Source organism: Physeter macrocephalus, chromosome 8 (assembly GCF_002837175.3).
Source record: "Physeter macrocephalus isolate SW-GA chromosome 8, ASM283717v5, whole genome shotgun sequence".
NCBI classification, from domain to species: domain Eukaryota; kingdom Metazoa; phylum Chordata; class Mammalia; order Artiodactyla; family Physeteridae; genus Physeter; species Physeter macrocephalus.
Genome location: NC_041221.1, coordinates 30,122,522 through 30,148,762, shown reverse-complemented (window position 1 = coordinate 30,148,762; position 26,241 = coordinate 30,122,522). Strand labels below are relative to the sequence as shown.

General features: G+C 46.7%; 1 protein-coding gene across 6 annotated transcripts in view; it reads left to right on the top strand.

The window, feature by feature from the left end:
• MYO10 (myosin X) overlaps window positions 1–26,241 on the top strand; it is a 220,529-nt gene extending 194,288 nt beyond the window's left edge. For all 6 annotated transcript variants that reach the window (XM_028492825.2, XM_055086516.1, XM_055086515.1 and 3 more), the window contains 18 exons: window positions 509–615; window positions 1,466–1,699; window positions 2,062–2,107; window positions 2,847–3,713; window positions 5,015–5,138; window positions 8,539–8,782; window positions 11,510–11,605; window positions 14,371–14,464; window positions 15,179–15,234; window positions 17,040–17,182; window positions 17,440–17,634; window positions 18,674–18,831; window positions 21,011–21,134; window positions 21,567–21,864; window positions 22,510–22,717; window positions 23,413–23,549; window positions 24,629–24,749; window positions 25,167–26,241. In XM_028492825.2, coding sequence (XP_028348626.1) covers window positions 509–615; window positions 1,466–1,699; window positions 2,062–2,107; window positions 2,847–3,713; window positions 5,015–5,138; window positions 8,539–8,782; window positions 11,510–11,605; window positions 14,371–14,464; window positions 15,179–15,234; window positions 17,040–17,182; window positions 17,440–17,634; window positions 18,674–18,831; window positions 21,011–21,134; window positions 21,567–21,864; window positions 22,510–22,717; window positions 23,413–23,549; window positions 24,629–24,749; window positions 25,167–25,862 — 3,948 coding nt within the window. In that variant the 3' untranslated portion in view covers window positions 25,863–26,241. The remainder of the gene's footprint in view (window positions 1–508; window positions 616–1,465; window positions 1,700–2,061; window positions 2,108–2,846; window positions 3,714–5,014; window positions 5,139–8,538; window positions 8,783–11,509; window positions 11,606–14,370; window positions 14,465–15,178; window positions 15,235–17,039; window positions 17,183–17,439; window positions 17,635–18,673; window positions 18,832–21,010; window positions 21,135–21,566; window positions 21,865–22,509; window positions 22,718–23,412; window positions 23,550–24,628; window positions 24,750–25,166) is intronic.

Sequence of the window (26,241 nt, the reverse complement as noted above, 5' to 3'; positions counted from 1 at the left end):
CCTCCCCCCTTCCCCTCCCCCTCTTCCCCCCCTTCCCCCCTCCTTCTCCTTTTTAATGTAGGGAGTCTCTCTAGATATCTTCTTACTTAGACTTAATGTAGTACTGGTGCTGGTCCATGAACTATTTGTCCCAGCGCACGGTGAGATTACTATTGATAAACTTGATAGCAATTTCACAGTCATCTTATGCCTGTTGAACTAATAATAACTGAAAAAACAGGACTTGGATTTTATATACGCCTTTGGTTTTTTCTTTCCAGTAATATATTGTTTACTATATTTTACAAAGGTCTTAGTCTGTGACAGATAGGAAGTTTAAAAAGAAAGAAAAAATCCTTTCCCCACCAGGAATTTGAGATTCCCTGTGCTGGACACCATGGCTGTTTGTGTTTGGAGCAAATCAGAGAAAGAAAGAAGCCTTACCCACCAAAGCCATGGATGACTCAGCAGTGCCTTACCTGTACCTGCCGCATTCTGTGGATGTGACATGTCGCTCTCTCCTGGGCAGGTCTTCCTTCGCGAGTCCTTGGAGCAGAAACTGGAGAAGCGGCGGGAGGAGGAGGTGACGCGGGCGGCCATGGTGATCCGGGCCCACGTCTTGGGCTACTTGGCACGGTAAGAAGTGCGCGGACTGGGGGGGGCATCCCCCCTGTGTGTCACCGGGTGGGCTGGCCCTGGCCAGATGCTTTCATTTAAAATAGACCTGGATGGATTCGGGTCAGGACCAGGCTAAGGAGAGTCCCAGGGCAGTGCTCGTAACTAGCAGTGCCAGCACCTAGTTAGCTTGACCTGGGCAGGAAATGGGAAAAGGGCCTCCTCACGTCTCAGAGCAGTGACATCAGGGGACTGGGCGACATATTTAAACATTTCCCTAGTTCCTCTGGGTCACATACTGAAGCCACAGGCAGCTCGCCTGTTGACTTTGGTGTCATCCCATTGGGTCCATGGTGGCCCCCTCTCCAGGGTTTGCCGAATGAGGCGGGTTCTTTTCCTGTGCATCTGAGTTCTGTCCACCTCTGCGGACCTGCGGGCCACCCGAACCCTTGCTCGTCACAGTACGTTACATTTTCTCAAGTACACAGCCGTCCTGCTGTGGCAAATCCTTTTCTTTTTTCCTCATAAGGACAGGAAAATATATCACATCTCTTGGTTCTGTTTACAACCCAACTTCGTGCCAGGACTTTTCAAAGTCAGTATTAGGAGTGATGTGTTTATTTAGCCAACATGATGATAGGGTGTTGCTTGAGTTTCGTTTGTTGTTATTCTTTTGTTTTTCTTCTGTTTTGTTTTGCCCACAAGGGCCTACTTGTTGGCTCCCTGTAATGAGTCTCTGTTAGGAGCGGATCAGCCCAAAATGAGGTCCTGCTGTCTTGTCTTGTAACATTAACGTAAACTCGTGTAAAGAGCTCGAAGCCTCATTACCTCCACAGTTATTCTGTTGTGCTGTTTCTGTTCTCGTTTTCAGAAAGCAATACAAGAAGGTCCTTTATTGTGTAGTGATTATACAGAAGAATTACAGAGCATTCCTTCTGAGGAGGAGATTTTTGCACCTGAAAAAAGCAGCCGTCGTTTTCCAGAAGCAACTCCGAGGTCAGATTGCCCGGAGAGTTTACAGACAGCTGCTGGCAGAGAAACGGGCAGAGGAGGAAGAGAGGAAACGGGAAGAGGAAGAAAAGAGGAAGCGAGAGGAGGAGGAAAGGTATGGGACCTTTCTTGGCTTGGATGAAACAGACAGGAGGACACCTTTGGAGTTTTTATGCTCTATATCCAGCCTCGCAGCAGGAATTCCCAGTGGATGCTATGGAACCTGCTGTTTGAAACAATAACTCTTGGTGGCTCAGATAAAATTCCTTAGCAGCGTTGAAGACCCAGTTTTGTGGTATTTTTATTCATGCCAAGAATTCGTATATTGCCAAAGGAAGAGACCCTATCCATCCTTCACACTTCTAAGTTGTCTTTTGCAAAGCTTCTTCTAAAAAGTTTGCTTTCTGAAAAGTGGTGTCGGATTTTTTTCATTGCTTTCGTTTATTTTCACTGTCTTTTTTTCTCGACTATTTTCAGAGAAAGAGAGAGGGAACGAAGAGAAGCTGAGCTCCGCGCCCAACAGGTGAAGAATGCCGTGACAACATGACGTCTTGTCTGTTACCTTCCCAGTTCAAACACTTTGCCTCAATGATTTGAAACTAAAGTAAAGATGTAGGGAGAAGGACTCAAAGCTGAAATAAATATACAGGAGGAAGAATTTTAGAGGAGATGTTTACGCTGCAATTTCTAACCCATTACAGTTGGGTAAAAATGTGTGAATGTCTGAGATTTCAGTGTGAATCACGACAGCATGATAGCTCTAGACCAGTATAATCACTATATTAGTTTGCTCGGGCTGCTATAACATAAGTACCACAGCCTGGGCAGATTAAACAACAGAAATTGACTGTCTCACAATTCTGGAGGCTAAAGGTCCAAGATCAAGGTGTTGGCAGGGTTGGTTTCTTCTGTAACTTGCAGATTCCTGCTGGGTCCTCACGTGGTCTCGCACCTGTGTACCTGCTTCCCCGTTGCCCCGTGTGTGTGTGTGTCCCAATCCCCTCTTCTTTATAAGGACACCAGTCAGTTGGGTTAGAGCCCTACCTCACGGCTTCATGGTAACTTAATCACCTCTTTAAAGGCCCTGCTCCAAATCCAGACATATTCTGAGGGTACTAGGGGTTGGGGCCTCACGTAGCGATTTGGGCGGGGGGGATGCAGTTCAGCCCCCAGCAAGCACACCTCATCACAAAGGAGGGGCGCTGCTTGCACCCTCCGTAGTGTCACTTCCTGACCCGACCTCTTCCTTCCTCTGTGTCCAGGAGGAAGCAGCGAGGAAGCGGCGGGAACGGGAAGCCTCGCAGAAGAGTCAGAGGGAGGCCGAGCTGGCCCGGGAGCTGGAGAAGCAGGAGGAGAGCAAGCAGGTCGAGGAGATCCTGCGCCTGGAGAGGGAAATCGAGGACCTGCAGCGCGTGAAGGAGCGGCAGGAGCTGTCCTTGACCGAGGCCTCCCTGCAGAAGCTGCGGCAGCTGCGCGACGAGGAGCTGCGGCGGCTGGAGGACGAAGCCTGCCGCGCCGCCCAGGAGTTCCTGGAGTCGCTCAACTTCGACGAGATCGACGAGTGTGTCCGCAACATCGAGCGCTCCCTGTCGGTGGGGAGCGGGTCCGCGGGCGTGCGGGCCGACCCGGCCGAGGGTGCCTGCGGCGAGAAGCCCAGCTTCAACTTCAGCCAGCCCTACCCGGAGGAGGAGGTGGACGAGGGCTTCGAGGCCGACGACGATGCTTTCAAGGACTCGCCCAACCCCAGCGAGCACGGCCACTCGGACCAGCGCACCAGTGGCATCCGGACCAGCGACGAGTCCTCGGAGGAGGACCCCTACATGAACGACACCGTGGTGCCCACCGGCCCCGGCCCCGACGGCACCGTGCTGCTGGCCCCCTCGGAGCACGGCTCCTCCTCCGGGGAGCCCACCTACTGCATGCCCCAGACGCCTGGGGGCCTGCCCTCCCCGGACGGCGACCGCAGCTACGACCAGGACGACTGTGAGGACGGGGCCGTCACCCCCGGCAGCAGCGCGACCTTCTCCAACTCCTACAGCAGCCAGTGGTCCCCGGACTACCGATGCTCCGTGGGCACCTACAACAGCTCGGGGGCTTACCGGTTCAGCTCGGAGGGGGCCCAGTCCTCGGTGAGTACGCGCTGTCCTCCCGGGGCCCCGGCTCGCCCACGTTGGGGTGGAAGCTGTCTGTCGTCCGCGCCCCCGTTGCACCGTCCCTCGGATGAAGACATCCCCCATAGAACGGGCCAGGATTCCAGAGTCAGGCTAAGCTTAAGGCTGGCCTTAAACCCCTTTCTCTTGCCAAAAGCAGTCGTCGCATTAGTAAGTGGAACTTGGTGCCTGTTGGAGGTCGAACGCAAAACCCAGGACTGCGTCTTGCCCAAAGCCTAAGAAAACTGGCATTTTCAGTGGAGACTCTGGCTGTGTCTGTGCTGGCTTGGCAGCAGGTTGGGAAATGAGACCCGCCCTAAACTGGAACGAGACTTGCCAGGGGCACTTCAGAGACCTTTCCTGACGGTAGCTTCACCCGCCCACTGCAGGACGTTATGAATATTTTTCTGGTTGTAAGGGAGGAACCTTTAAGGGCTTAAACGTGCTCTTTCCAGCTTCTGGATTTATTTATAGTTTACTTTTATTTCTTCCCCTTGTCCATGCGTTAAATACTGCCTCGACTTTCTAAGGCTTGAAGATATTTTTCTTTGTTTGTTTATTTAAGAATATATTTTTCATTTTTTAAACGTTTTTAAAATTTATTTATTTATTTTTGGCTGTGTCGGGTCTTCGTTGATGCACACGGGCTTTCTCTAGTTGTGGCGAGCGGGGGCTACTCTTCGTGGCCGTGCACAGTCTTCTCATCGCGGTGGCTTCATTTGTTGCGGAGCACGGGCTCTAGGCGCACAGGCTTCAGTAGTTGTGGCACACAGTCTCAGGAGTTGTGGCTTACGGGCTCTAGAGCGCAGGCTCAGTTGTGGCGCGCGGGCTTAGTTGCTCCGCAACATGTGGGATCTTCCCGGACCAGGGCTCGAACCTGTGTCCCGTACATTGGCAGGGAGATTCTTACCCACTGCGCCACCAGGGAAATCCTTGAAGATATTTTTAGCACGATAACTTAAAGGGAATTAACTCTTGGATGGTTTGATTAAAATTGTACACTTAAACAGCAGCGTTGTACTTTGAATACATAGCCTTGGGATTAAAATACGTCTCATGTGTTACGTATCAAGTCAACTGACCGTTTGACACCAGAAGTCAGTATTTTGTAATTCTGAATTCTTTTGATGACCACACTCCGTTGCACTGTGACGAAGCAGCGTGTTGCTTCTTTGTCCGTTGTTTTTCTTTTTTCAGTGTTGACCTGTGCCGGGCATTTCCTTTGCTTGTTTTCTGTCCTTTTTGCTCACTGTTGGCTCTCTCTCTCTCTCCTGGTCCAGTTTGAAGATAGTGAAGAGGACTTCGACTCTCGGTTTGATACAGACGATGAACTTTCATACCGGCGGGACTCTGTGTACAGCTGTGTCACGCTGCCTTACTTCCACAGCTTCCTGTACATGAAAGGTACGACCTGCAGCCACCCTGGTGCCTGGGTTAGGGGGTGAAGTGATGGGAAACTGAGGCTGAAGGAGGGGGGCTGAGAAAGTCGTCCCACATACCCCTTACCTGGTGTGAGGTCCTGTTAGGTGGATGGAGGATGCCGTGGTGGTGTGATGTGGGTGACCCTATTGGACCATGCAGCGTTAGGATAGAGGGTCTGCAACCACTGTCACCGCCTTCAGTCCCTCTCTCCCTTTTGCCTCCATGTCTCTCTCATATCTGTGCTCTTTTCCTTCCTTCCTTCCTTCCTTCCCACATCTTTTCCTCTCTCTCTTTCTCACACATACATACAAGCACACATGTATGTTGCTGCTGGGGTTAGTGCAGCCCATTACCATGATGAAGCTGCATTCTGACCTCCCACAGGAGTATTAGAGACCCTTATACACGGGAAAGTAAAGATCTGAGAGAGGATCACCCCTGGCTTAAACTGCCTGTGACGCCTACTGTCTATCCCTTGCTCGTGATAAGACTTTTAATTGTATTTTTGCATTGCTGTTAACTTCGAATGTACTGTACTGAACCTTAACACTTGGGGACCTTGAAGCATCCTCCTGGAAAAGTACTTAATCAGGACCTTGTTCCCATGCCTTGTTCATGTTCTTGACCTTGACTTCCAAATCAGTGACAGGAATCATGAGAAACCATAATCATCACCAGCTTTGGGTAGGAGTTTTATGCGGGTCATCTAAAGAGCGGATTGGTTTCTCACACGGCCCTCGACTCGATGAGGGGAAAGAGGCCAAATCTCGGGGATGGGGCAGAGATAACAAGATCCATTGTCCCCAGATGGTTCAAGTTTTTTATGTTTTCTCTGACCCTTTTCTTCACTTTCTTTTCTACTGCCATCTTTCTTTCTTCCCTTTTCCTTTTCTTCTTCTTCCGCCATGAAAACCTTCTTAACTCTGGGTTCCCTTTCCCTGTTTCTTCTGCTCTTTGCCTTTGCTTCTCTCTTCTGTTGGCATATTTATCTTTTCTCATATCTCTTTTGCCCTCCTTAATATTTTTTTCTCTTCTTCACCTATGTCTTCTCCTTTTCATTTTTTTCCCCCCTCTTCAATGTCTGTCTAACTGCTAACATCATCTGTTTGCTTTTCAAAGTTCTGCTGTTCTCAGCCTCATAACCCCCAGGTGCTCACAGAAACTCCTCCAGGTTTATTTTTAGGGGAGAGCTTCCTATTGGCCAGAGTCAGTGGTTGATGGAAATTCTTGTAGGAGTGTTGGAATGAAAAAGATTGAGAAATTCTAACCAAATAATCGAGTGTTCGTTGGATGAAGGAAAAAATGTAATCACAAATCAGAACCTAATAACCCAATAAGTATCTAATCGTAGCATTTTAAGATTTTCTCACGCATTTCTCAGAATAAATAAATATGAGCTTTTTATTATTCATATATTTTCCTCTCCCCCTAATTAATCTAGTTCCCTAAGTTAGCTCAAAAATTCCCTGTAAATCACTCTTATTTATAATATATGGCATTCTTTTATTATATAATTGTCTGATTAAAACAAATAAGATTAGGAAAAAGTAAAGATACATTCAGAGCACTAAAATCCCAAGATTAAAGCATTAAAAGCTCAAGAAAGTAAGCAAGTGAAGTTTTGGCACACTCATCTCTTAATAAAACAAATTATTGTGTAACTGCGTCACCACTTAATCTCTGATACATTACCATTTAATGTTTAATAAAGCCTTCAAGTTGTGATCCAGATTTTCAAAGAAACCAATGATAAGGAAAATCTAACCAACCACCAGATTCTATTTTGTGAGCGTAGATGAGTTTGCACCAGCCTACTACTACTAAAGGTGTTTACAGTCACGAAACTAAGAGCGTTGATCAAATTCTCTAGATGAACTATGAAGGGAACACCCGGAATTGGGGGGTCAGGGCTGGCAGTGAGTCCATCTAAATAACGTAAGAGCAGCAGAGTAGTGACTGGTGGCGAGGGCTCTTGGAATGACTGTTGTAATCTTGTCTTTGACACAGCTGTGAATATCCTTTATCATTCAAAGACGATAAGATAATAGGATAACTTTGTACTACAGTTTCCTCTTGGCTTGTTTTGAGAAACCTAGATTAAAGCCACAAGTCAAGAAGGAAAAAAAAAACAGTTTCCTTCTGGTACCCCCTGGCAAGTTTGCTGTTTGTTAGGAAACAGCTCTGGCGCTTGGTGTGATCACAAAGGCTTTTCTCAGCTAGGTGAGCAGGAAGTGCCGTAGATACGAGAAAGGGCAGCGGGTCTGTAAAAGCCAGCGAAGCAAGTGCTCCTTGCACTGCAGAGAGAAACCCGTGTCGTCTTTGCGTCTTTCGTTCCACTGTGAAGTTGAGATCTGTAATCATTGAAGCAACCACTGAAAAAATTAATCTTAGAAGGTCTGTTTTAAATTTATTTCTAATCTGTAGAAGGAAGGCATTTTCTTTATACTTACTTTCAGTATCCACGTTTAAATGTTCTTTCTTTTTATTATTGGCTGATCAAAAAAATTACTTGTGGACACTTGATAATTACTGAAGTAGATGCAGTATTTATTCTTCAGCGGGTTCGCGGAAGCAGATTTTTGAATCATGGTTGTAAGATGTCACTCTTTGAGCATCCTTGGGGAATCTGGAATACTAAAATTAAATTATCCTGCTAGAAGAGTATTAGAAATATTTTCTGTATAGAAATAATGCCTGTGTATCCTTATCTAATTTGTCTCAACCAAAAAAAGTTTTCCACTAAATAAATTACAGCCAAATTCTCATTTTTAAGGTACTGTCACAGTTTGGTTTGGAGTCTTACTTTGTTTCGTATTCTAAATTTCATACCTTATACATAGAAGCCATTTTCAGATGATAATGCTTTTCTTTTCCGATGCAAGTTAGGGTTTATTGCTAAACTCTGGAGTCACTGATAAATCTTGTTCCTCACACTGACTGAACAAGGAAGGAATGTGTCAACTTTGACACATTTTAAACTGATTTCGCCTTCCCGCGGTGTTTGGACAGAAGCATGTTCCATCCGTATGGAAGCGGTTCTCCCCCACTCCCGTCCGTGGCCCTGCCTCAGCCCAGGGTTAGAGTATCAGTCCCTGACTGGTCTTGCTGTTAAGCTCCTCACCAGGATTTCTCAGCTAAGTGAGTAGGAGCTGCTTTGGAAAACAGGACGGGTTCTTGTGTGATCCAACCAAGCCAGTGTGATACCTGCCCAAGTGCCCCCTGAACACGACCCAGCAGTGCGATCACCCATCATCGGGGGGTGTCTGAGGGCGGGTCATTTGGTGCAAAGTTAAGGATGGGCTGGACCTTAAGACCTACTGATCTCATGATCCAATATGACGGATTTTCTTAAACCCCTTCCTACCCAACCCTGGGGAGACAGGTGGCCTCATGAACACCTGGAAACGCCGCTGGTGCGTCCTCAAGGACGAAACCTTCCTATGGTTCCGCTCCAAGCAGGAGGCCCTCAAGCAAGGCTGGCTGCACAAGAAGGGTGGCGGCTCCTCCACGCTGTCCAGGAGAAACTGGAAGAAGCGCTGGTTCGTCCTCCGCCAGGCCAAGCTGATGTACTTTGAGAATGACAGCGAGGAGAAGCTCAAGGGCACCGTGGAAGTCCGGACGGCCAAGTATGTTGATGAGCCCTGGCCAGGGCTGCTGACCGGGGCTCGGGGCTGCTTCACCAGTTAAGTCCCTGCCTACGAGCTGTCTGGGGCAAGTTCTTTGAAGCAGTAGATTGTAAGAGGTACTCGCTGAGTCCTCTTCATTCCTTTCAGTGGGTTGAATTATTAGGAAATCAGGGAAATACAACTTCGTCTGTGAAATTCACTTTTTGTGAATGTTCAGACATTCAGCTCTGGGTTATAAGATGCTAGTTGGACATAGAACCAGCTCTTCGGAAATGTCGTTGGCGGTACACAGGAACCGTGGTGTGGATGTTGAGCCATTGGTTGGGCATCTTGTCGTCCTTTTATGGGTCAGTCTGTCACTTTTAATTCTTCTCCAAGCCCAGCTGTAGCCAACAGATGGTTAAACTGGGAGCAGACAGCCAGTCGGGAGGTGTGTGAAATGAATCATTTGTCTTCCACCTCTGTGGGGTATACTAGCCTCTTCATACCCGACGATGAGAGCAACAGAGCTGGTGTTTGAATCCAACACACTCCCTTTTTCTGCCACTTTTTCTTTGTTTTTGGCCATGCCACTCGGCTTGTGGGATCTTAGTTCCCTGGCCTCAGATCGAACCCAGGCCCACGGCAGCGAAAGTGCTGAGTCCTAACCACTGGACCTCTGGCGAATTCCATTTTGCCACCTTCTTATAGACCCAAAGCATTGAACCACTGAGGGCCTATTTGTTAAAAATTAAGTAAGGTTTTCAGAAAATGTTGGGAATTGAGGGGCAGCTTGTTTTCTTGGGTAATTAGATACGAAGCATAAAATTTATTTTGGTGTAGCCACACTCTACTCAAACTGAGCAACCATACACGTTCAGAACACGGGTAAAAATAAGCTTTGAGAGACCAAATTAACTCCTGAAGTCGTAGACCTGAAAGCGACATATGGTTCCTGCTCTCAACCAGCATTAGAAACTTTAGAAAATGACTCATTGGAAAGTGGAAAGTTTACTCAAGGGAAGAAAGTCTTCTTTGTATTTAATTTTAAGGCCAAACTGTGAAGTGCAGACAGCAGAGTATCAGACTTTTCAAGGCTGCCCCTTTGAGGTTCCTTAGGAGACCGTGCTCCGTAGTCAGATGAGTTTGCGGGAATTTGAATCTGAGTCCTACAAGTTTCAGCAGCGTGGCATAGCTCTGTACCTCCTGCAGTCTTTCCCTGGCCCTGCGTACCGTGATGGTCCTCTCTTCACCCTGTAGGAGGGGCGCCACAGATGCCAGGAGGCTGAGAGAGAGAATTGTGATGGTGAATTTCACCCGTGTATTTTTGGAGGTCCCTTTTGCTACTCACTCTGTAGCAGACACATGCTTAATAAAGCCCTATTCTCCAGGTGTTCTGTGAGAATTATAGAGGTAGGGAAGTGTCGGCCCTTCCTCAGCTGTTGGTCACATTCTGTAGAGAACAGGCAATGAGTTGTTAAGGTTTCACCATCCTAAGAGTTTTTTTTAATTTTATATTTTGAAGTTTATTATAGAAAAAAATATATTTTTTATTATAGAAAATTTCAATCATAGACAAGCCTCAGTAGGAGACTGGAATGAGATCCGTGTGTCCATTTCCCAGCTTTCAGTGGTTGCCCACCAATGGCCAGTGGTGTTTCATTTGTGACCCTACCCTGCACTGCCCCCCTACAAACTACTTTTTTTTTTTTTTTTTTTTTTTGCGGTACGCGGGCCTCTCACTGTTGCGGCCTCTCCCGTTGCGGAGCACAGTCTCCGGACGCGCAGGCTCAGCGGCCACGGCTCACGGGCCCAGCTGCTCCGCGGCACGTGGGATCTTCCCGGACCCCGGACCGGGGCACGAACCCGTGTCCCCTGCATCGGCAGGCGGACTCCCAACCACTGCGCCACCAGGGAAGCCCATCTTCTTGGTTTTTTTAAAAAATATTTTATCTCATCTCAGTAATTCTAGCTAAAAAGTCATACAATCTTTTTTTTTCTTACCAGACTGCTTAATATCATAGTTGTAAAATAAATGTTTTGCTGTGAACAGTTGTACTACTTCAGCTGACAAAGCAAGCTGGCTGTATCCCCAGCACATTTCTTCACAAAATATATCACCACCTCTGGTCCCATCCTAACAGCTGCTTGTGTTTTACCCTGATCTTAACCTGGTCCACTGAGTTTAAACCTCCAGTGTTGTTTAGAGAGTGTTAGGATGAGATCAAGATGGAATTGAGATCTACAAACACACAAATACTGCTCTTCACCCCCAAGCCCCTCGTGGAAATTATGTGCCCCTATCAGAGTAAGTTAGAGGTGTCAGCTCCTGCCTTAAACCTTGATGGAAGGCTGTGATGAACAAGGGAAAGAGCTCAGGCCAGACTGGCTGCCTTGTGGAGGTCCTTCCTTTGTAGAGCAGTCAGCGAGCCAAGGGAAGGTGCAGGCAGAGTAGGGGCTGCTGCTCTAGGACCTGAGCTGGGTGGGCCTTGGGTGGGCCCACACACACACACACACACACACACACACACACACACACACACACACACACACACACACCAGATCGCCTCTCTGGAGTGAGAAAAGCCTGCCTCCCTCTAGAGGCCAGAAGGGTCATCGTTTCTAAAAGCAGAAAATCAAGGCTGAAGTGTTGGTATCTGATTTTTCAGTTACTGTGAAATTTCTTTTCTTGCCCCTTATTAAGCATTCTGTGTTCCTGATTGCGTTTGGTGCTGTGTTCCTTTGCAGGGAGATCATAGATAACACCAGCAAAGAAAACGGGATTGACATCATTATGACCGATAGGACCTTCCACCTGATCGCTGAATCCCCAGAAGACGCCAGGTGAGGCGCTGTGCTGTCAACTTGGTCATAACTACGTCCTCGCTCCTGTGCAGGCCTGGACATCACACGGATCAGTCTGGAGCCTACGGGCGCTGAAAAGATTTTAGTGGATTTTCTAGTTGGGTTTTTCTCTTAGGATGGTTGAAGAACTGAGAGTTGGAAGAGATGGATGTACTCGTCTCCTGGGGCCTCTTTCACTGGGCACTGTGTTCCATACAGTAAGCACACAGGTTTCCAGCTTCACATGCCACTGGAGAGACCCCTTGTTATTTACACTCAGGCTTTTGTTGTCACCTGCAGCATATGTAAATTGTGCTACTACACACAGTTGAAAGCCACCCTCTGGAAGCTTCTGAGCTTTGAAAGGGAGCAGCTTCTGTTTGCTTAAGGGTTGAAAAAACAGGAACATTAACCCTTGGCTGTTTAAATAAATGCTAGGACTGTGGCGTTGGGAGGGTGCTTAAGGCCTTGATAGTGAAGAATTCCGTCGGCTGGAAGAGAGTTAACACTTAGGGAACTTACTATATCGCAGGCAGTGTTCCAAAATGCTTCCCAGATGTCAACTCATTTCATTCTCACAACAACCCTATATAGGGTATCACTGTTATCCAGTTTTACAGAATAGGAGACGGAGGTACAGAGAAAAGGTAGTATAATCTGTAAAGTAACGCAAGCTCAATTCTATTGAATGGAGGCACAGAGCTTCTCAAGGAGCTTAGAATTTTGACTGAGCTCGGAGGACAGTGGTGTCCCTCATTGGCTGGGGCAAGTTGTCTGACTTTCCGGGACCTTGGTTTCCATCGTAGTGCTGAGATGTGGCACGAAATTAGAAGAGCTGGTGTTTGCTCCTCCGTGTGATGCATGTGTCTCTGTTCCTGCCGCTCTGTGGGTGTATCGGGTCACGCTGGAGATGGCTGTCATCCGCTCTGAGCCACGCCAGAGAATACCTTCTAATTTATGGGGCTGACATCCTCTGGCCTGTGTTCTTCACTTTTCAGCTCAGAAAAATCACTAGAATCTTCTAGTGAGTTCTCGGGGCCTTTACAACCGACCCCTTGCCCTTTGAATGTTTCTGTGTTGATGTAACACCATGGTAGCAGCATTAAGGGCAAAGAAAATAATTCTTCCCATGGGAACAAACTGAAAACCCCACTTGGATCCATAAATTATGACCCAAGCGGGAAAAACAAGCAGACCTGGAATTAGAGCCCCATCATTCCATCTGGGACCCCTAGAGACCACGTGTGGGTTTTTTGTGGTCCAGGGAATGCCCACAGCTTTTCAGCTGAATTATAGGCCCAGCTGTCCTGTCTGTTTTGTGCCATAATGAACCTGCTAAATTTAACGTTTGGAGTATTTTAGCCAAGGACTTTTTGCCCTGACCAGTGGAACACATTTTTAAAACTTCCTTTTCAGATTTCAAGTTGCACTTGATTTAAGGGGCGAGATTTGTATTAAGGAGGTCACCTGTACAGATGGAAAGCACAGCGAATGTTATGTGGGTGTGTGTGTGTGTGTGTGTGTGTGTCTGATCCCATGTGGCCTACATTTTGAATGTTTGTGTTGTTCAGTGTTTGATTTCGGATATTTTTGAGCTTTATAAAGCAATGACTGAAGTCTTGCCTTTGGGTTAACCGGAATTGATGAACCAATTCATATTAAGATGTTTCCCTTGGTCTCCCTAAGAGTCTGTATGTGTTGAGTATTTTCAAGCTCTTGGTTACATCTTGCTCCTTCAGGAATCACAGGAGATAGATTTTAGTGCTTTGCTGTAAGTAACTTACATGACTTACCTTTAAATATAGGTATTAATTTTTTACTTAAATATCCCATTGGGTACCAAGTACTTTCTCCTCTGCCTTAGTTGTAGGAGTGTGTGTGTATATGTGTCTGATGAGCCCCCTCCAGGAGAAGGATGTCCTAGCGTCTCTCTCACATTTGGTACCTCTCACTTTAGTTGCTTACTAAATGATGGATGGGTGAACTGACAGAGACGGATGGATATTCATGGTCATTTTCCTCAAGCACGTATTGTGTTTCTAGTTACGTCATGACTTTTGTTCTGTTTGACTTTTCTGGAGTTGACATGTTTTATTGTCTGATTCTAATGTGGCTGCAAGTGAGAAAACTCATTTGAAATGAAGATAGAAGAGTTCTCTGGTCAAAATAATTTTCTACTTTCTACTCCGGGCAGTTATTGTCTATTTCCAGCTCTCCTGTGGTTTTATTCACTTAAGTGGAAATCCTATCAGGTGGTTGGAAACCCCACCTGGGAATGAGCAGGGGAAATAGACATCCAGTGGCCACCCTGAGGTGATGCTCTCACATTATTGGCCTTCTTTCCTCGGAATTTAGAACTGAGAAGGCACTTGAATGTTCCCTAGGTTATAAATAATATCTTCAGTAAAGACCCTTGATCTAAGTGTGTGGGTAGAACCGAGGATTTCATTTTTTGCTGCCAATTTCTCTAGGAACTTACTTACCATCGTCATTATTAAATGTCTGCTAAGGTCCTTGGGGCCAGAGGGAAAGGGTCTTCCCACTGATCTGAAGTTGCAGCGGATGGTCCTTAAAGGCACCTTGGCTCTTTCTTCTAACTTAGCTCCTCGGTATCAGGAAACCCACACTTACCCGTGAGGGGTAGACGTATTCAAAGAAAGCTGCTCAGAGGAGATGTCGTTTTCCCAGAGGATGTGGAGAAGGGTGTCGCTGTATTGCACGCGGAGGTTGGCCAGCCCTTGACTGTTGCTCTCTCCCCCCCACAGCCAGTGGTTTAGCGTGCTGAGTCAGGTCCACGCATCCACGGACCAGGAGATTCGGGAGATGCATGATGAGCAGGCAAACCCGCGGAACGCCGTGGTGCGTGAGCCTGGGTGGGGTGTGGAAGGAGGCGTCCCGACAGAGGGGGCTGGGAATTTGTAGACAGTCTTTTTTTTTTTTTTTTTTTTTTTAAATAAGAAGTAGTATAATAATTAAAGAGAGAAACGGGAACATCTTGGTTAAAAATCATACAGAAAAACAGAGTAAATTATAGAAGATTGTAAGTAGTAATAGATTACAATTCTCCCACCTCAAACAAAAAAAATTCCAATTTTTATGAAACCGTGGAAGCCCATTACACTTCTCTCCAAAGGATATAGTGAATTCCAAATTGTATTCTTTCTGACATCACTCTATCCCCGGCACGTAAACAGAGCCACAAAATCATATTTCAGAGATAGTTTGATTTTCTCACAATTATAAAATTTGATGATAGAGCATAGTGTAAATCAGAAAAGTTGTATGATTGAAAGACGTTTGTAAACACCCTTCACTGTGAAAGTATTTTAGGAACAAGACAGATTCGTTTATACTTTATTTAATGAATGGACTGTAGATTTTGCCCTGTCTAGAGGCTGTCCGTACTGAATGAAGGGGGACGTTTCCTTAGATAACTACTATTTTGCAGTGAACACACAAAGAAGGAGGCTTTTTTGTTTACCTGTTTAGAGAGTCATCATCTGGGGGTGTTATCATGATGTGTGCTATACTTGAATGGTTCTCTCAGTTTCTCTGCTTTTCGCTTCTTTCCAGGGCACTTTGGATGTGGGGTTAATTGATTCTGTGTGTGCCTCGGACAGCCCTGATAGGTAAGCTCTGGTGTGACTCTTAACAAAAGTAACTGCTGGATACCTGCGTGCGCCCACATGCTCTATGCCCTGGGCTGGGGAATGACTCTAGGCTGTGTGTTCCCACCTGGTCAACCCCAGCAATCAGAGACTTCCTTCTTGGTACCCAGCTTGACCTCATCCGCAGTCTTCCTCTCTGGGTGTCTTTGGGGTGCGGCCGGTTGGGCGGGTCAGGAGTAGGGGAGACCTTGGAAACCTAATTTAGACAGTCGTACAGACTTGTCCCAAGGGACAAACTTGGGACTCATACAGGATGAAAATGCCTGTATCCCAGCATCCCAGGGGTGGGTGTAGTTCCCCTTTCTAGAATTTAATAATGAATTTGAAAAGGATTTTGATGGCAATTTATATGTGGAATATAAATAAATTAAACCACAAACATTTATTTGTATGTGGAGTATTAATAAATAAAACCACAAACATTTATTTTCCTTGACATGCCTACCTTACCTGTGCCCTTAAAATAGCATGTGTTTGGTTCTGTTTTTTGAAGGCAGATCATCTTCGGTGACGGTCTCGGGGGTCTTTGTACCCAGTGACCTTTGTCTTTCCCATCTCTCTTTTGCTTTGCAGCTTAGGAATTCTGAGTACAAATCAAAATTGACTTCTGCCTTCAGTGACATAGCTGTAGAGAGAGAACAGAAATGTATTCAAATTGACAACAAAAATAGTGTCTCCTGGGCCGGGTGAGAATTCCGGGGTGTCCATCGCCCCACCGTTGACGAAGGCTCTTCTGAACCATAGAGTCTGTGTTTCTACTAGTCACCCTACACCTTCTCACACCTGGCTCAGGAGCCTTTAACACGTGTGTGTCACGTCAGTAATTAAAGCCCAGATGCTTGTTCTGACGGTCACGTTCTGATCTGCGTCTCTCTCCTCCTAAACCCCTACATCAGTCAGGCTGGGCACGCGATGATCCATGCGAGAACCTTCCATCCCTACCCAGGCTTTTCTCTCTTCCTCAAGTGCTCGCCTTTCTTCCTTCCCAACTACAGAAAAATCTTGTTTTTTAAGGAGCACCTGTCTGTCCATAGTATAGTCCTGTTCATCTTCCTTTTCCTCGAACTCTTGCAGCACTTAACTTCAGCGAACATTTGAAAATTTGCAAGACATTGTTCACAGTCACTAGCTTCGAAGATTAGGAATTACTATGAGCAAGAGCCTATGAGAGACTCATCAGGGCATTGCCAGCTAAAAAGCGATGCAGGAGAAAGTAAATTTCCATTATTAGGTTACCCCTGCCTGGGAAATGCACCCTTGTCAGATTGCATTGAAGGCAGGGACCCAGGTGGCTCTTTGTACCAGGCATAATCAAGTGGATGAGATGTTCCACTTAACACCTATTTACTGACCTCCTGTTACTGGTATCTGACATTTCATTACCCACCCACTGAAATATTATCCAAAGCCATACCCAGAGGCAGGAAGAAATTTACTTTGGAGAGGAATCAAGAAAAAATTTCCCCTCGCGGTCGCCTTAGTTAGCCTTCCTGGAACTGAATTCCATCTGGAAAGTTCAGCGTGAAGAAATGTTTTCCCTTCCAGGACCTTCAGAATGTGTTGCTCCAGGTTTAAAGGTTAATGAGGCATAACATAAATCCTACAGAAATGAGCAAGGTTCGCCTTAACGTAAAATACAAATAGCACTGCCGTTTTTATCCCTGTGACCCATAAGCTGGGACAAAGGCATTTAGTCTTGGGTCAGACGGAGGTGGTGAATTCAGTGGAGCTGAGAGGTTTTGCTTCCTTCTCGCCCCACTGCCCAGACCCAACTCATTTGTGATCATCACGGCCAACCGGGTGCTTCACTGCAACGCGGACACGCCGGAGGAGATGCATCACTGGATAACGCTGCTGCAGAGATCCAAGGGGGACACCAGAGTGGAGGGCCAGGAGTTTATAGTGAGAGGTGATGCCACTGATGCTTTTTTACTCGGAGTCCTGTTTTCATCTACACGGATATCTGCCACCTTTCCATTTTGAGCCACTTTTCTGAGTAATTTTGCCTCCTGACATTGTTAAAAATCATCAGATGAGAAATGATCGTGGCCGTTCGTAGCAGATATATAGAAATCTGACCCATTTGCAAGCCGGATGCAAATTGGTACCTGGTACGTGAAGTTGCTCATCCTAGTTTTGAGCTGACACTGCATTCTTTCTTTCCAGGGTGGTTGCACAAAGAAGTGAAAAACAGCCCGAAGATGTCTTCACTGAAACTGAAGAAACGATGGTTTGTGCTAACCCACAACTCCTTGGATTACTACAAGAGCTCGGAGAAGAATGCTCTGAAGTTGGGCACCCTGGTCCTCAACAGCCTCTGTTCGGTTGTCCCGCCGGACGAGAAGATCTTCAAAGAGACAGGTAGGCGGCGTGGTGTGCTCAGGACCGGCTGGGCCTGAGACGTGGCCTGTCCAGTCATAGGAGGTGTGGGTTTGCTCAGAGCGAAGGAGTGAGCTTCCTACCTGGGGTGTTTACATTCCCTGCCCTCGCAAAAAAATCGCTTTTGCTGATTTATCGTTTGAGGCTGTCCGTGGTTAGCCATGTGAACACTTGATATGTAAACCATAGTAAAGGGGTCCTGATTTATTGGGTTGCAGAAAGATTCTTCTAAGGGCAAGGAGATGTAAACAGACAAAAGTTTTCCTACAGGAAGCCTTATTTTTCTGTGCCCGTGTTTTTGGCTTTCTCACCGTTGTACCGTGAGAGTCATAATGCAGCCTAAAAAAGGTAAACCCTGACTGTCGGAGAACATAACCTAGCATAAGAAAAAGCGGTCACGTAAGCTTATTTTTTCCCTTTCGGCATTACGAAAGGTGTTTCTAGGCTGTTTTTTTTTTTGTTGCTAGTTGTGATTTTGTGCTTTTGAAATACAGTTCCTCCATTCAAAAATACTCATGTATTTTTTTTACTGTAGTCACTCCATTCCACTTTCGGCTGGTTTCTGAACACCTGGACTGCTTGCTTGACACAATGGTTTCTTTTGAAGGGAGAATCTAAAGGAAAGGAAGACAAGGAACAGGAAGGGAAAAAGAAAGTCAGCAATCTGAGGGAAGAGTTTTCACTCTTGTTCCAGAGCCTTGAACTGGACCTTAGTTTATGCCTGTTCCTTCTTTGAGAGCAGGCGTTACTAATTATATATTTATTATAATTCTGGGCTTAGCATTTTAATGTTTGTCTTCCCTTCGCAACTGTAAATTCCACGTGTCTTTGGGTACCTAGTGCAGGGCAGGGCACGTGGAGGAAAGTCAGAAAGTAGCTATTGAATTAATAAAGGGGCTCAGGTGGAGATGGCCTGGGTGCTGGGTTTCCGGGACTCCGGTGCGGGGACAGTACCCTGGTCCCCCAGGTTCATGCTTCCCGTGTGCGCGCGTCTGTGCGCGCACGCGCGTTGCTGTTTCAGGCTACTGGAACGTCACCGTGTACGGACGCAAGCACTGCTATCGGCTCTATACCAAGCTGCTCAACGAGGCCACCAGGTGGTCCAGCGCCATTCAAAACGTGACGGACACCAAGGCCCCTATTGACACCCCGACCCAGCAGCTGATTCAGGATATCAAGGTGAGAGGGAGGGAGCCCAGCTCATAGTGGTTTACAGTAGCTCACAGATTCTCACCACGGGAACATGGAGACGTCAGCGTTAGTCAAGCTTCATTTTCATTCTGTAATCAAAACTAACTCTTGGTTAATTTCGTGTTCGTGTATATCCTGCCTTTTAAAAATCTAAATGCTAGACTGCATTTAGAAAATGCAAAAATTGACGTCAAATTGAAATTTGACACTAAAATTATCTTGTCCCTGGGGAGGTGTTACCTATCGCCACTGAGGCAAACCTGATGGTAGAGCTGTGCAGGCGGAGGGACAGTGGCCTGTAATTTGGGGTGTGGGGCTCCGCAGTCACAGGGACGTGGTGCGATCTGTGTTGGGGACAGCTGCATGTCACAGGTTCCACTTGAGCCCAGGTTGGGGACCTTCTAGAAGTAACACAATAATTCTACTTTCACTGCAGTTTCTAGATCACACAAGTGGATTCACTAAGAGGCCACATGGGTCTAGAAAGCTTGGAATCCTTATCAGGTGCCTCCAGATTCACAGAAGAAGCTCCCAGGTCTCTGGACCAACACTGAACTTGTTAAATTGTAATTTCCTGTTTATAAAGATGAGTGGCTGTGAGTGTGTATCGAATGAATGAACAAGCAAACGAATGAACCATTAAATGGCTGCCATGAACAAGGATCACGGCGCTCATTTTCCAGGCATGGAAACGGAGACATGGGATATTCTGGTTGCATTGCTCACGTAGCTGGTCAGCCCCCGATGCAGACGCAGGTCAAGGGAATTCTTTTTATTCTGTTCCTCCAAGTTATCCATGTAGGCAGGTTCCCTGTGCAAAGGAAAGAGCCAGAGCTGTGACAGAAAAGATGCCAGAAGGATAGTGAGGCGGGTATTTATTTACTGATGTACATCAAAGGAAATAAGCTAATTAGATACAGGAGGCAAACTGCGCCTTTGTAAAGGTGGGAGAGGGTCTAATATATCGGTAGTATATTATTACCCACCAAATTCAAGTCAGCCACTTGATTCCAAAATGATATGTTTTCGGGGTGTTTGGAGCCAAATTCCTGCAGGTCAGTTATCCTACGAACTGCAGAGTTGTCCATGGAGCCCAGGGAGCTTGAAACTAATAATGTCATTTCTAGTCCTAAAAAAATGAATTTGTTGAAGCTTTCTTGTGAAAAAGGAGAGGGAAAAAAAGCACGTATCAGCTGAACTTTCTCTTCAAAGCTATATCTTATTTACCCATATATTTACTAAGTCATTGGAAATCAGATATTAAAGAGTAAATAGAGTTTTAAATGTGAAACAGTGCTTCTTAAGAAATGAGACAAATATATTTACTAATTCATTTGAAATCAGACATTAAAAGAGTAAATAGAATTTTTGGATATGAAGCAATGCTTCTTAAGAAATGAGTCAGGTTGCCCTAATTAAGTCCATACCAATTTTCTTAAGTAATTAAAACATATTTCTTTCTGGTTTTCAATTGGGTGTTATTGAAAAAGTTTCATAGCAGAAATGAACTTGCCACGATAGAATGATTCACTGCCTCTCCTCCAACTTTTCTGTTGATTTAAAGTTCTAAAAGTAACTTTGGCTTTTTCAGATCCCAAATTAATGCTTTAGGAACATAAACACATGATGAAATTCTCTGAGAGGAGCTCTTAAATTTCAGGAGTGAGAAAGGAGGCCCAAGGAAGAACAGTCTTGCTGATAATGTATTAACGTGTCGTTTTCAGGGGGAGGATACAAAAGACCAACGAGAGAGCTAGCAAAATGTGTTTTTAAAATGAATTATAGACAAGGATGACATCATTTGGCCAAATGATTTATGGCTAAATAATTAGCAAGCAAAGTTTAATTTTTTTCAGTATATATAATTTCCAGAGAGAAGATTTTTCAATAACATGGGAAAATATGCAAATCAAAGAAAGAGAATGAGCTGTGTAAGAAAAATATGTGTGTGTGTGTGTGTGTCATTTGTCATCAGACGTGGCTTGTGGGTATCTTGGTGCTTGAGATGATTAATGCTGGATTCCCATCTCCATCCCTAGGCTACAGGTGTTTTGCGACGTGTGAAAAACATTCTCGTTCAGGAGGATGCAGATGGCTTTGTCCTTTTACATGTACGTTTCTTGCGATAAGCTCGTGGGCTTTCCCTAACGGCTCTGTTCTTCTCAAGGAGAACTGCCTGAACGCGGACGTGGTGGAGCAGATCTATAAGCGGAACCCTATCCTGCGCCACACCCATCGGCCCCTGCACTCCCCACTCCTGCCCCTGCCCTACGGAGACATCAACCTCAACCGTGAGTCCCGAATTCCTCCCGGACCCGGGACACTGTGCTGTGGTTTCCCTGTTAACTCTTTAGCTCTGTCATATTAGCGTTAGTTGGTTATAGTGATGTCAGTATTGTTGTATTAAAAAACATGCCAGCACCTCCCCAGGAGCACAAAGTACCCTTAATCTACTGGAGAACCAGATCCTAAACAGTTGTCTCTTGCATGTCAGATGCGGAACCTGCTTGGCAACAGACCAGCTTTTCAGTAAGCATTATTGCGCAGTAAAATAGTTCAGTCACTTGTCCGCCTCTGTTAGGCTGATTCGAGTGTCCAGAGCACGTGGTGGGCGCTGCATCCTGAAATAGCTCTGGTCCCCATTCCTGCCTCTTGTCTGCTGCTTGCTCAGGATACCTTCTCCAGACCCCTCGTGTGACTCGTGTTTGTTGTGCTTCTCCTAGTGCTCAAAGACAAAGGCTACACGACACTTCAGGATGAAGCCATCAAGATATTCAATTCCCTTCAGCAGCTGGAGTCCATGTCTGACCCTGCGCCCATCATCCAGGGCATCCTCCAGACGGGACACGACCTCCGCCCTCTGCGAGACGAGCTATACTGCCAGCTCATCAAACAGACCAACAGGGTGCCCCATCCGGGCAGCGTGGGCAACCTGTGCAGCTGGCAGATCCTTACCTGCTTGAGCTGCACCTTCCTGCCCAGCCGGGGGATCCTCAAGTACCTCAAGTTCCACCTGAGAAGGTACGAGTGGCCCGGGCGGCGCTGCTCACGTCGGGAGTGCGGTGGACGCAGTTCAGATAAGTTGGACCTGGAACAGAAGACGCCTTGTGTGGGTCGGGCTCCTAGGTCACCCGAGCTGGCTTACGGAGCACAGACGACCGACCTTTTTCTCTCTAAGCCACACGGGGCTGATCCAGGGACAGATCCCTTTGGGTGTAGTGTCCTGAAGTGTAAGGACATTGATAAATTTAATTACCACTACTCTATATAAACAGGGAAAATAGAAGAAAACCTTAGATATTTGTTCCAGATCAAACAGGTAGAGGCTGTCTGATTCAGCTTCTGATTAACTGTGGAAAAAGAATTTTCATGCGATAGTATGAGGCACATGGCTCTTTCAAAATAATAGCTCTGCAGAGGTCAGCTAGTAGCAGAAGTTGTTCCCGGTCATACTTGGGCTCTTTGGTCTTTGGATTTTTCTCTCTCTCTTTCTTTTCTTTTTTTTTGGTATTTAAACAGCACAGGATGAGCTAGGGAAGTGGCTAGCGTTTGCTCTGCACTGGGACCCCATTCACCGTGTTGCTCTGCAGCACGTTGAAGCCGCCTGGCTCCCCATAGCCAGCCATCCTCCAATCTTGCAATTAACAGTTAGTGTTTGGCTCCTAGGATACGGGAACAGTTCCCAGGAACCGAGATGGAAAAATACGCCCTCTTCATTTACGAATCTCTCAAGAAAACCAAATGCAGAGAGTTTGTGCCTTCCCGAGATGAAATTGAAGCTCTGATCCATCGGCAGGAGATGACGTCCACAGTGTACTGCCACGGCGGGGGCTCCTGCAAGATCACTATCAGCTCCCACACCACAGCCGGGGAGGTGAGGGAGGGGCCCAGCTGCCCACGTGCTTACTTATGTCAGGAAAACTGGGCGCAGTTAGGCTGGCTGTCGTGCACAGTTGTGGCTGGCATAGCGCGGCTGTTCAGTAACCAAGGAAACAGACGTAATCCTGCTAATCCAAGAAGCAGGCGATACCTAGTAGAGATTGCGGACCTGACTCAGATACGTGTCCGCTCTGACAAGGGTTTAGCCTCTCACTTCTGCAGTGTTTTTCTGTTTGCCACACAAATATCTAGCACGTTGGGTCAGGGGAACATGTTTTTATCTTTCCTTCTTTTTTCAATTTAAACTTAGTACCATAAAGCCAATTGGCTAAAAGGAATAGTGCAGTAAAACCCGGAAAAGCTGGTGTAACAGAAATATCAGTGGAAATCGCTATGAGTTCGTGAATTTATCAGGCAAACGGGCTTTAGTTTTCATGTGCTTACGGGTTTGCAAGAAACCGACCGGCATCTGCCCCTAGCTGTGGGCAAAATAACCTGTGTTCTCTTTGGCAAGGAAGAGAGAGAACTGATTTCAAGAGAACCAGGGAAAACAGCGCCTTGGAGATTCTGTACACGACAGTGTTGGGAGGTTGCTTGGACCCTCACTTTTGCTGGCAGCTCCCTCTGGGTTCTGATGAAGGCATATTCTAGAACCACAGCTTCGGAAGCTGAAGTCCCTGTGTTTTCCAGGTGGTGGAGAAGCTGATCCGAGGCCTGGCCATGGAGGACAGTAGAAACATGTTTGCGCTCTTTGAGTACAACGGACACGTCGATAAAGCCGTCGAAAGCCGGACCATTGTAGCAGATGTATTAGCAAAGTTTGAAAAGTAAGTAAAGGACGTTAAGAGCAAGAGGGTTCGAACTTTGATTCCATTTTTGGCTTCAGGGTACATTTGAGTTCATCTCATTTTACCTGTGTTAAAGCACATTTAATTTCTCATCTCTCTCTGCTGCCTGTTTCTCTTGATTCCTAGATAAAGCCACTGTCTCAAATGGGATTCACCCCATCATTGATCCTCTACCCCGTTCTTTCTCTCGGTGTCCTGCTGTCACCATTATCTTGGAATTTTCTGATTCTCAGATTTTCACTTGTCATTAGCTTTGAAGCTGGGCGAGTAGACAGAAGCCAACTTATAAACTCTTCAAACTGCATTTTGTATCTCTTGGACCTACAATATTCACATCCCCCAAGTAACACAAAAGATATTCTTCCTTTAGCATGATGCCAGTACCAATGACGAGACTCCAGCAGGGCTGGGCCCTGCCCCTCCCCAGCTGCATAAGAGGCAGGAGCAGCTTTAACTAAGAAATGTGTCAGAGGACCAGGAGGTTTAGAACAGCCCCAGACTTCCAAGTCCCAGAGGAAGTGACATCCTCTCCTCAGGGTGGGCCTGGTCTAAGTGCTTTGTTGGAAATATACCACAATGGTGGGGGAGGGGTGGAGAGGGATAGTCCTACTTTCTGTAAACATAGCCTCCCAAATGTTCATGTCAATTTTTATAAATATTATTATAGTTTGAGAGTCGGCAAAGGGAATGAAGGAATAGGCTTTGTTTCTTTGCTTTCTATGCGTAGCTAGGGCTAACCAGACCGGGACACTCGGGAAATAACTTGTTAGCTCGGTTTACCTGAAGGCTGCCTGTTTGTTGTCTTAAAGTAAAACTAGGATGAAAGTGTGTTTTTCACCTCTGGGTAAATAAAATTAGCAGGGAACTCTGATAAGCTTTACTCTGGCCCTGTTTTCTCTCCCGCCATCCTCACCTCCACCCTCTCTGCTGTCTGAGCACAGACAGGAGGAAGTCTGAATCCTTGCCGAGAATACACCATATGCAGTGAACTCCCCGTGGGTCACCCATGGCCCATTTCTCATTTTGCTTTCTGAGTCTCTCTCGACTTCCGTCTGTAGGCTGGCTGCCACATCAGAGGTGGGTGACCAGCCCTGGAAATTCTACTTCAAACTTTACTGCTTCCTGGACACAGACAACGTGCCAGAAGACAGCGTGGAATTTGCGTTCATGTTTGAACAGGTACATGGAGCTCTTAGGCTCCTTTGCAGACGAGCAGGGGTGAAACCCGTTCATACCCCTCGTACGTTAACTGCTAGTCCTTGGAAATCACGCGTGGCAGTAGAATTCCCAGCGTGGACAGGGTCAGCTGCTCTTTCGTTCATTTGTAGAAGGAAACTTCTACACGTATCATATGAACTCCTGGGCCAGGAACTGTTCTAGTTGGGACGGGGGAGAGGGTACAGGGGGAGCAATAAGAAATAAGATAGATACACGTGTTCAGTGGTATCCATGCAAGGGAGAACCTTAAGGCAGCACAGGAGGGTTAGGGTCCAGTTTTATGGAAGGTGGCCTTTGATGGAACAAGGGGGCGAGCCAGGCAGGCGTGGTGCGCACAGCCGTGCCTGGCCCATGGCACCACTCACCGCCTTGTTGCAGGCCCACGAAGCCGTCGTCCACGGCCACTACCCGGCCCCCGAGGAAAACCTGCAGGTCCTGGCTGCCCTGCGGCTGCAGTACCTGCAGGGGGATTACACGCCCCACGCCCCGGTGCCGCCCCTGGAGGAGGTCTACTCGCTGCAGAGACTCAAGGCCCGCATCAGCCAGTCCACCAAGAGCTTCGCGCCGTGCGAGCGGCTGGAGAAGCGGCGCACGAGCTTCCTGGAGGGGACGCTGCGCCGGAGCTTCCGGACGGGGGCCGCGGTGCGGCAGAAGGCGGAGGAGGGGCAGATGCTGGACATGTGGGTCAAGGAGGAGGTCTCGTCCGCGCGGGCCAGCATCGTCGGCAAGTGGAAGAAGTTTCAGGGGATGAGCCAGGAGCAGGCCATGGCCAAGTACATGGCCTTGATCAAGGAGTGGCCCGGGTACGGGTCGACGCTCTTTGATGTGGAGGTGAGAGCTGCCTGCTGCTTCTCGGACCGGGTTGCACCGGGGTCTGTGCGACCACCACGGTCAGGTTCATGCAGAGGGAGGACCTGGCGGAACGCTTGGCTCTCTCACCCTCTCTTTTTAGAGCCCCCCAATTTTACCCTTCACACCCGCCACCCACCCAGAGTTTTCTTCCTCCGTTACAGTAAATGTTCTCGTAATGTTAGAAGTGAGTGGAAAATTAAGGTGTCATCTATTCTTAAATAATTTCTGATTCTTTCTTATTCAAGCTATAGCCCCAATGAAAAAGTGCTGGTAAAAATCTGCATTCAAGTTTAAAAAAACTTTTTTTTAGAACTGTGTCCAGAAAATTGGAAATTTTGGATATCCTTGGATTTTACATTTTTATCTTTTTCCCATGACCGTTTGAAGGGAAGAATTTCTATTTCACAATTTGAATTTGGCTAAATTCACATCAACCCAGTACTGATTCATATCCTTTTTTTTTTTTTTAAGTAGACCATTTATTGAAAGAAAATCTTACTGATGATTGAGATCAAGGCTTGGCAAACTGCAGCCCGTGGGCCAAATCCCGCCTGCCTCCTTTTTTGTAAAAAAAAAAAAAAAAAGTTTTATTGGAACACAG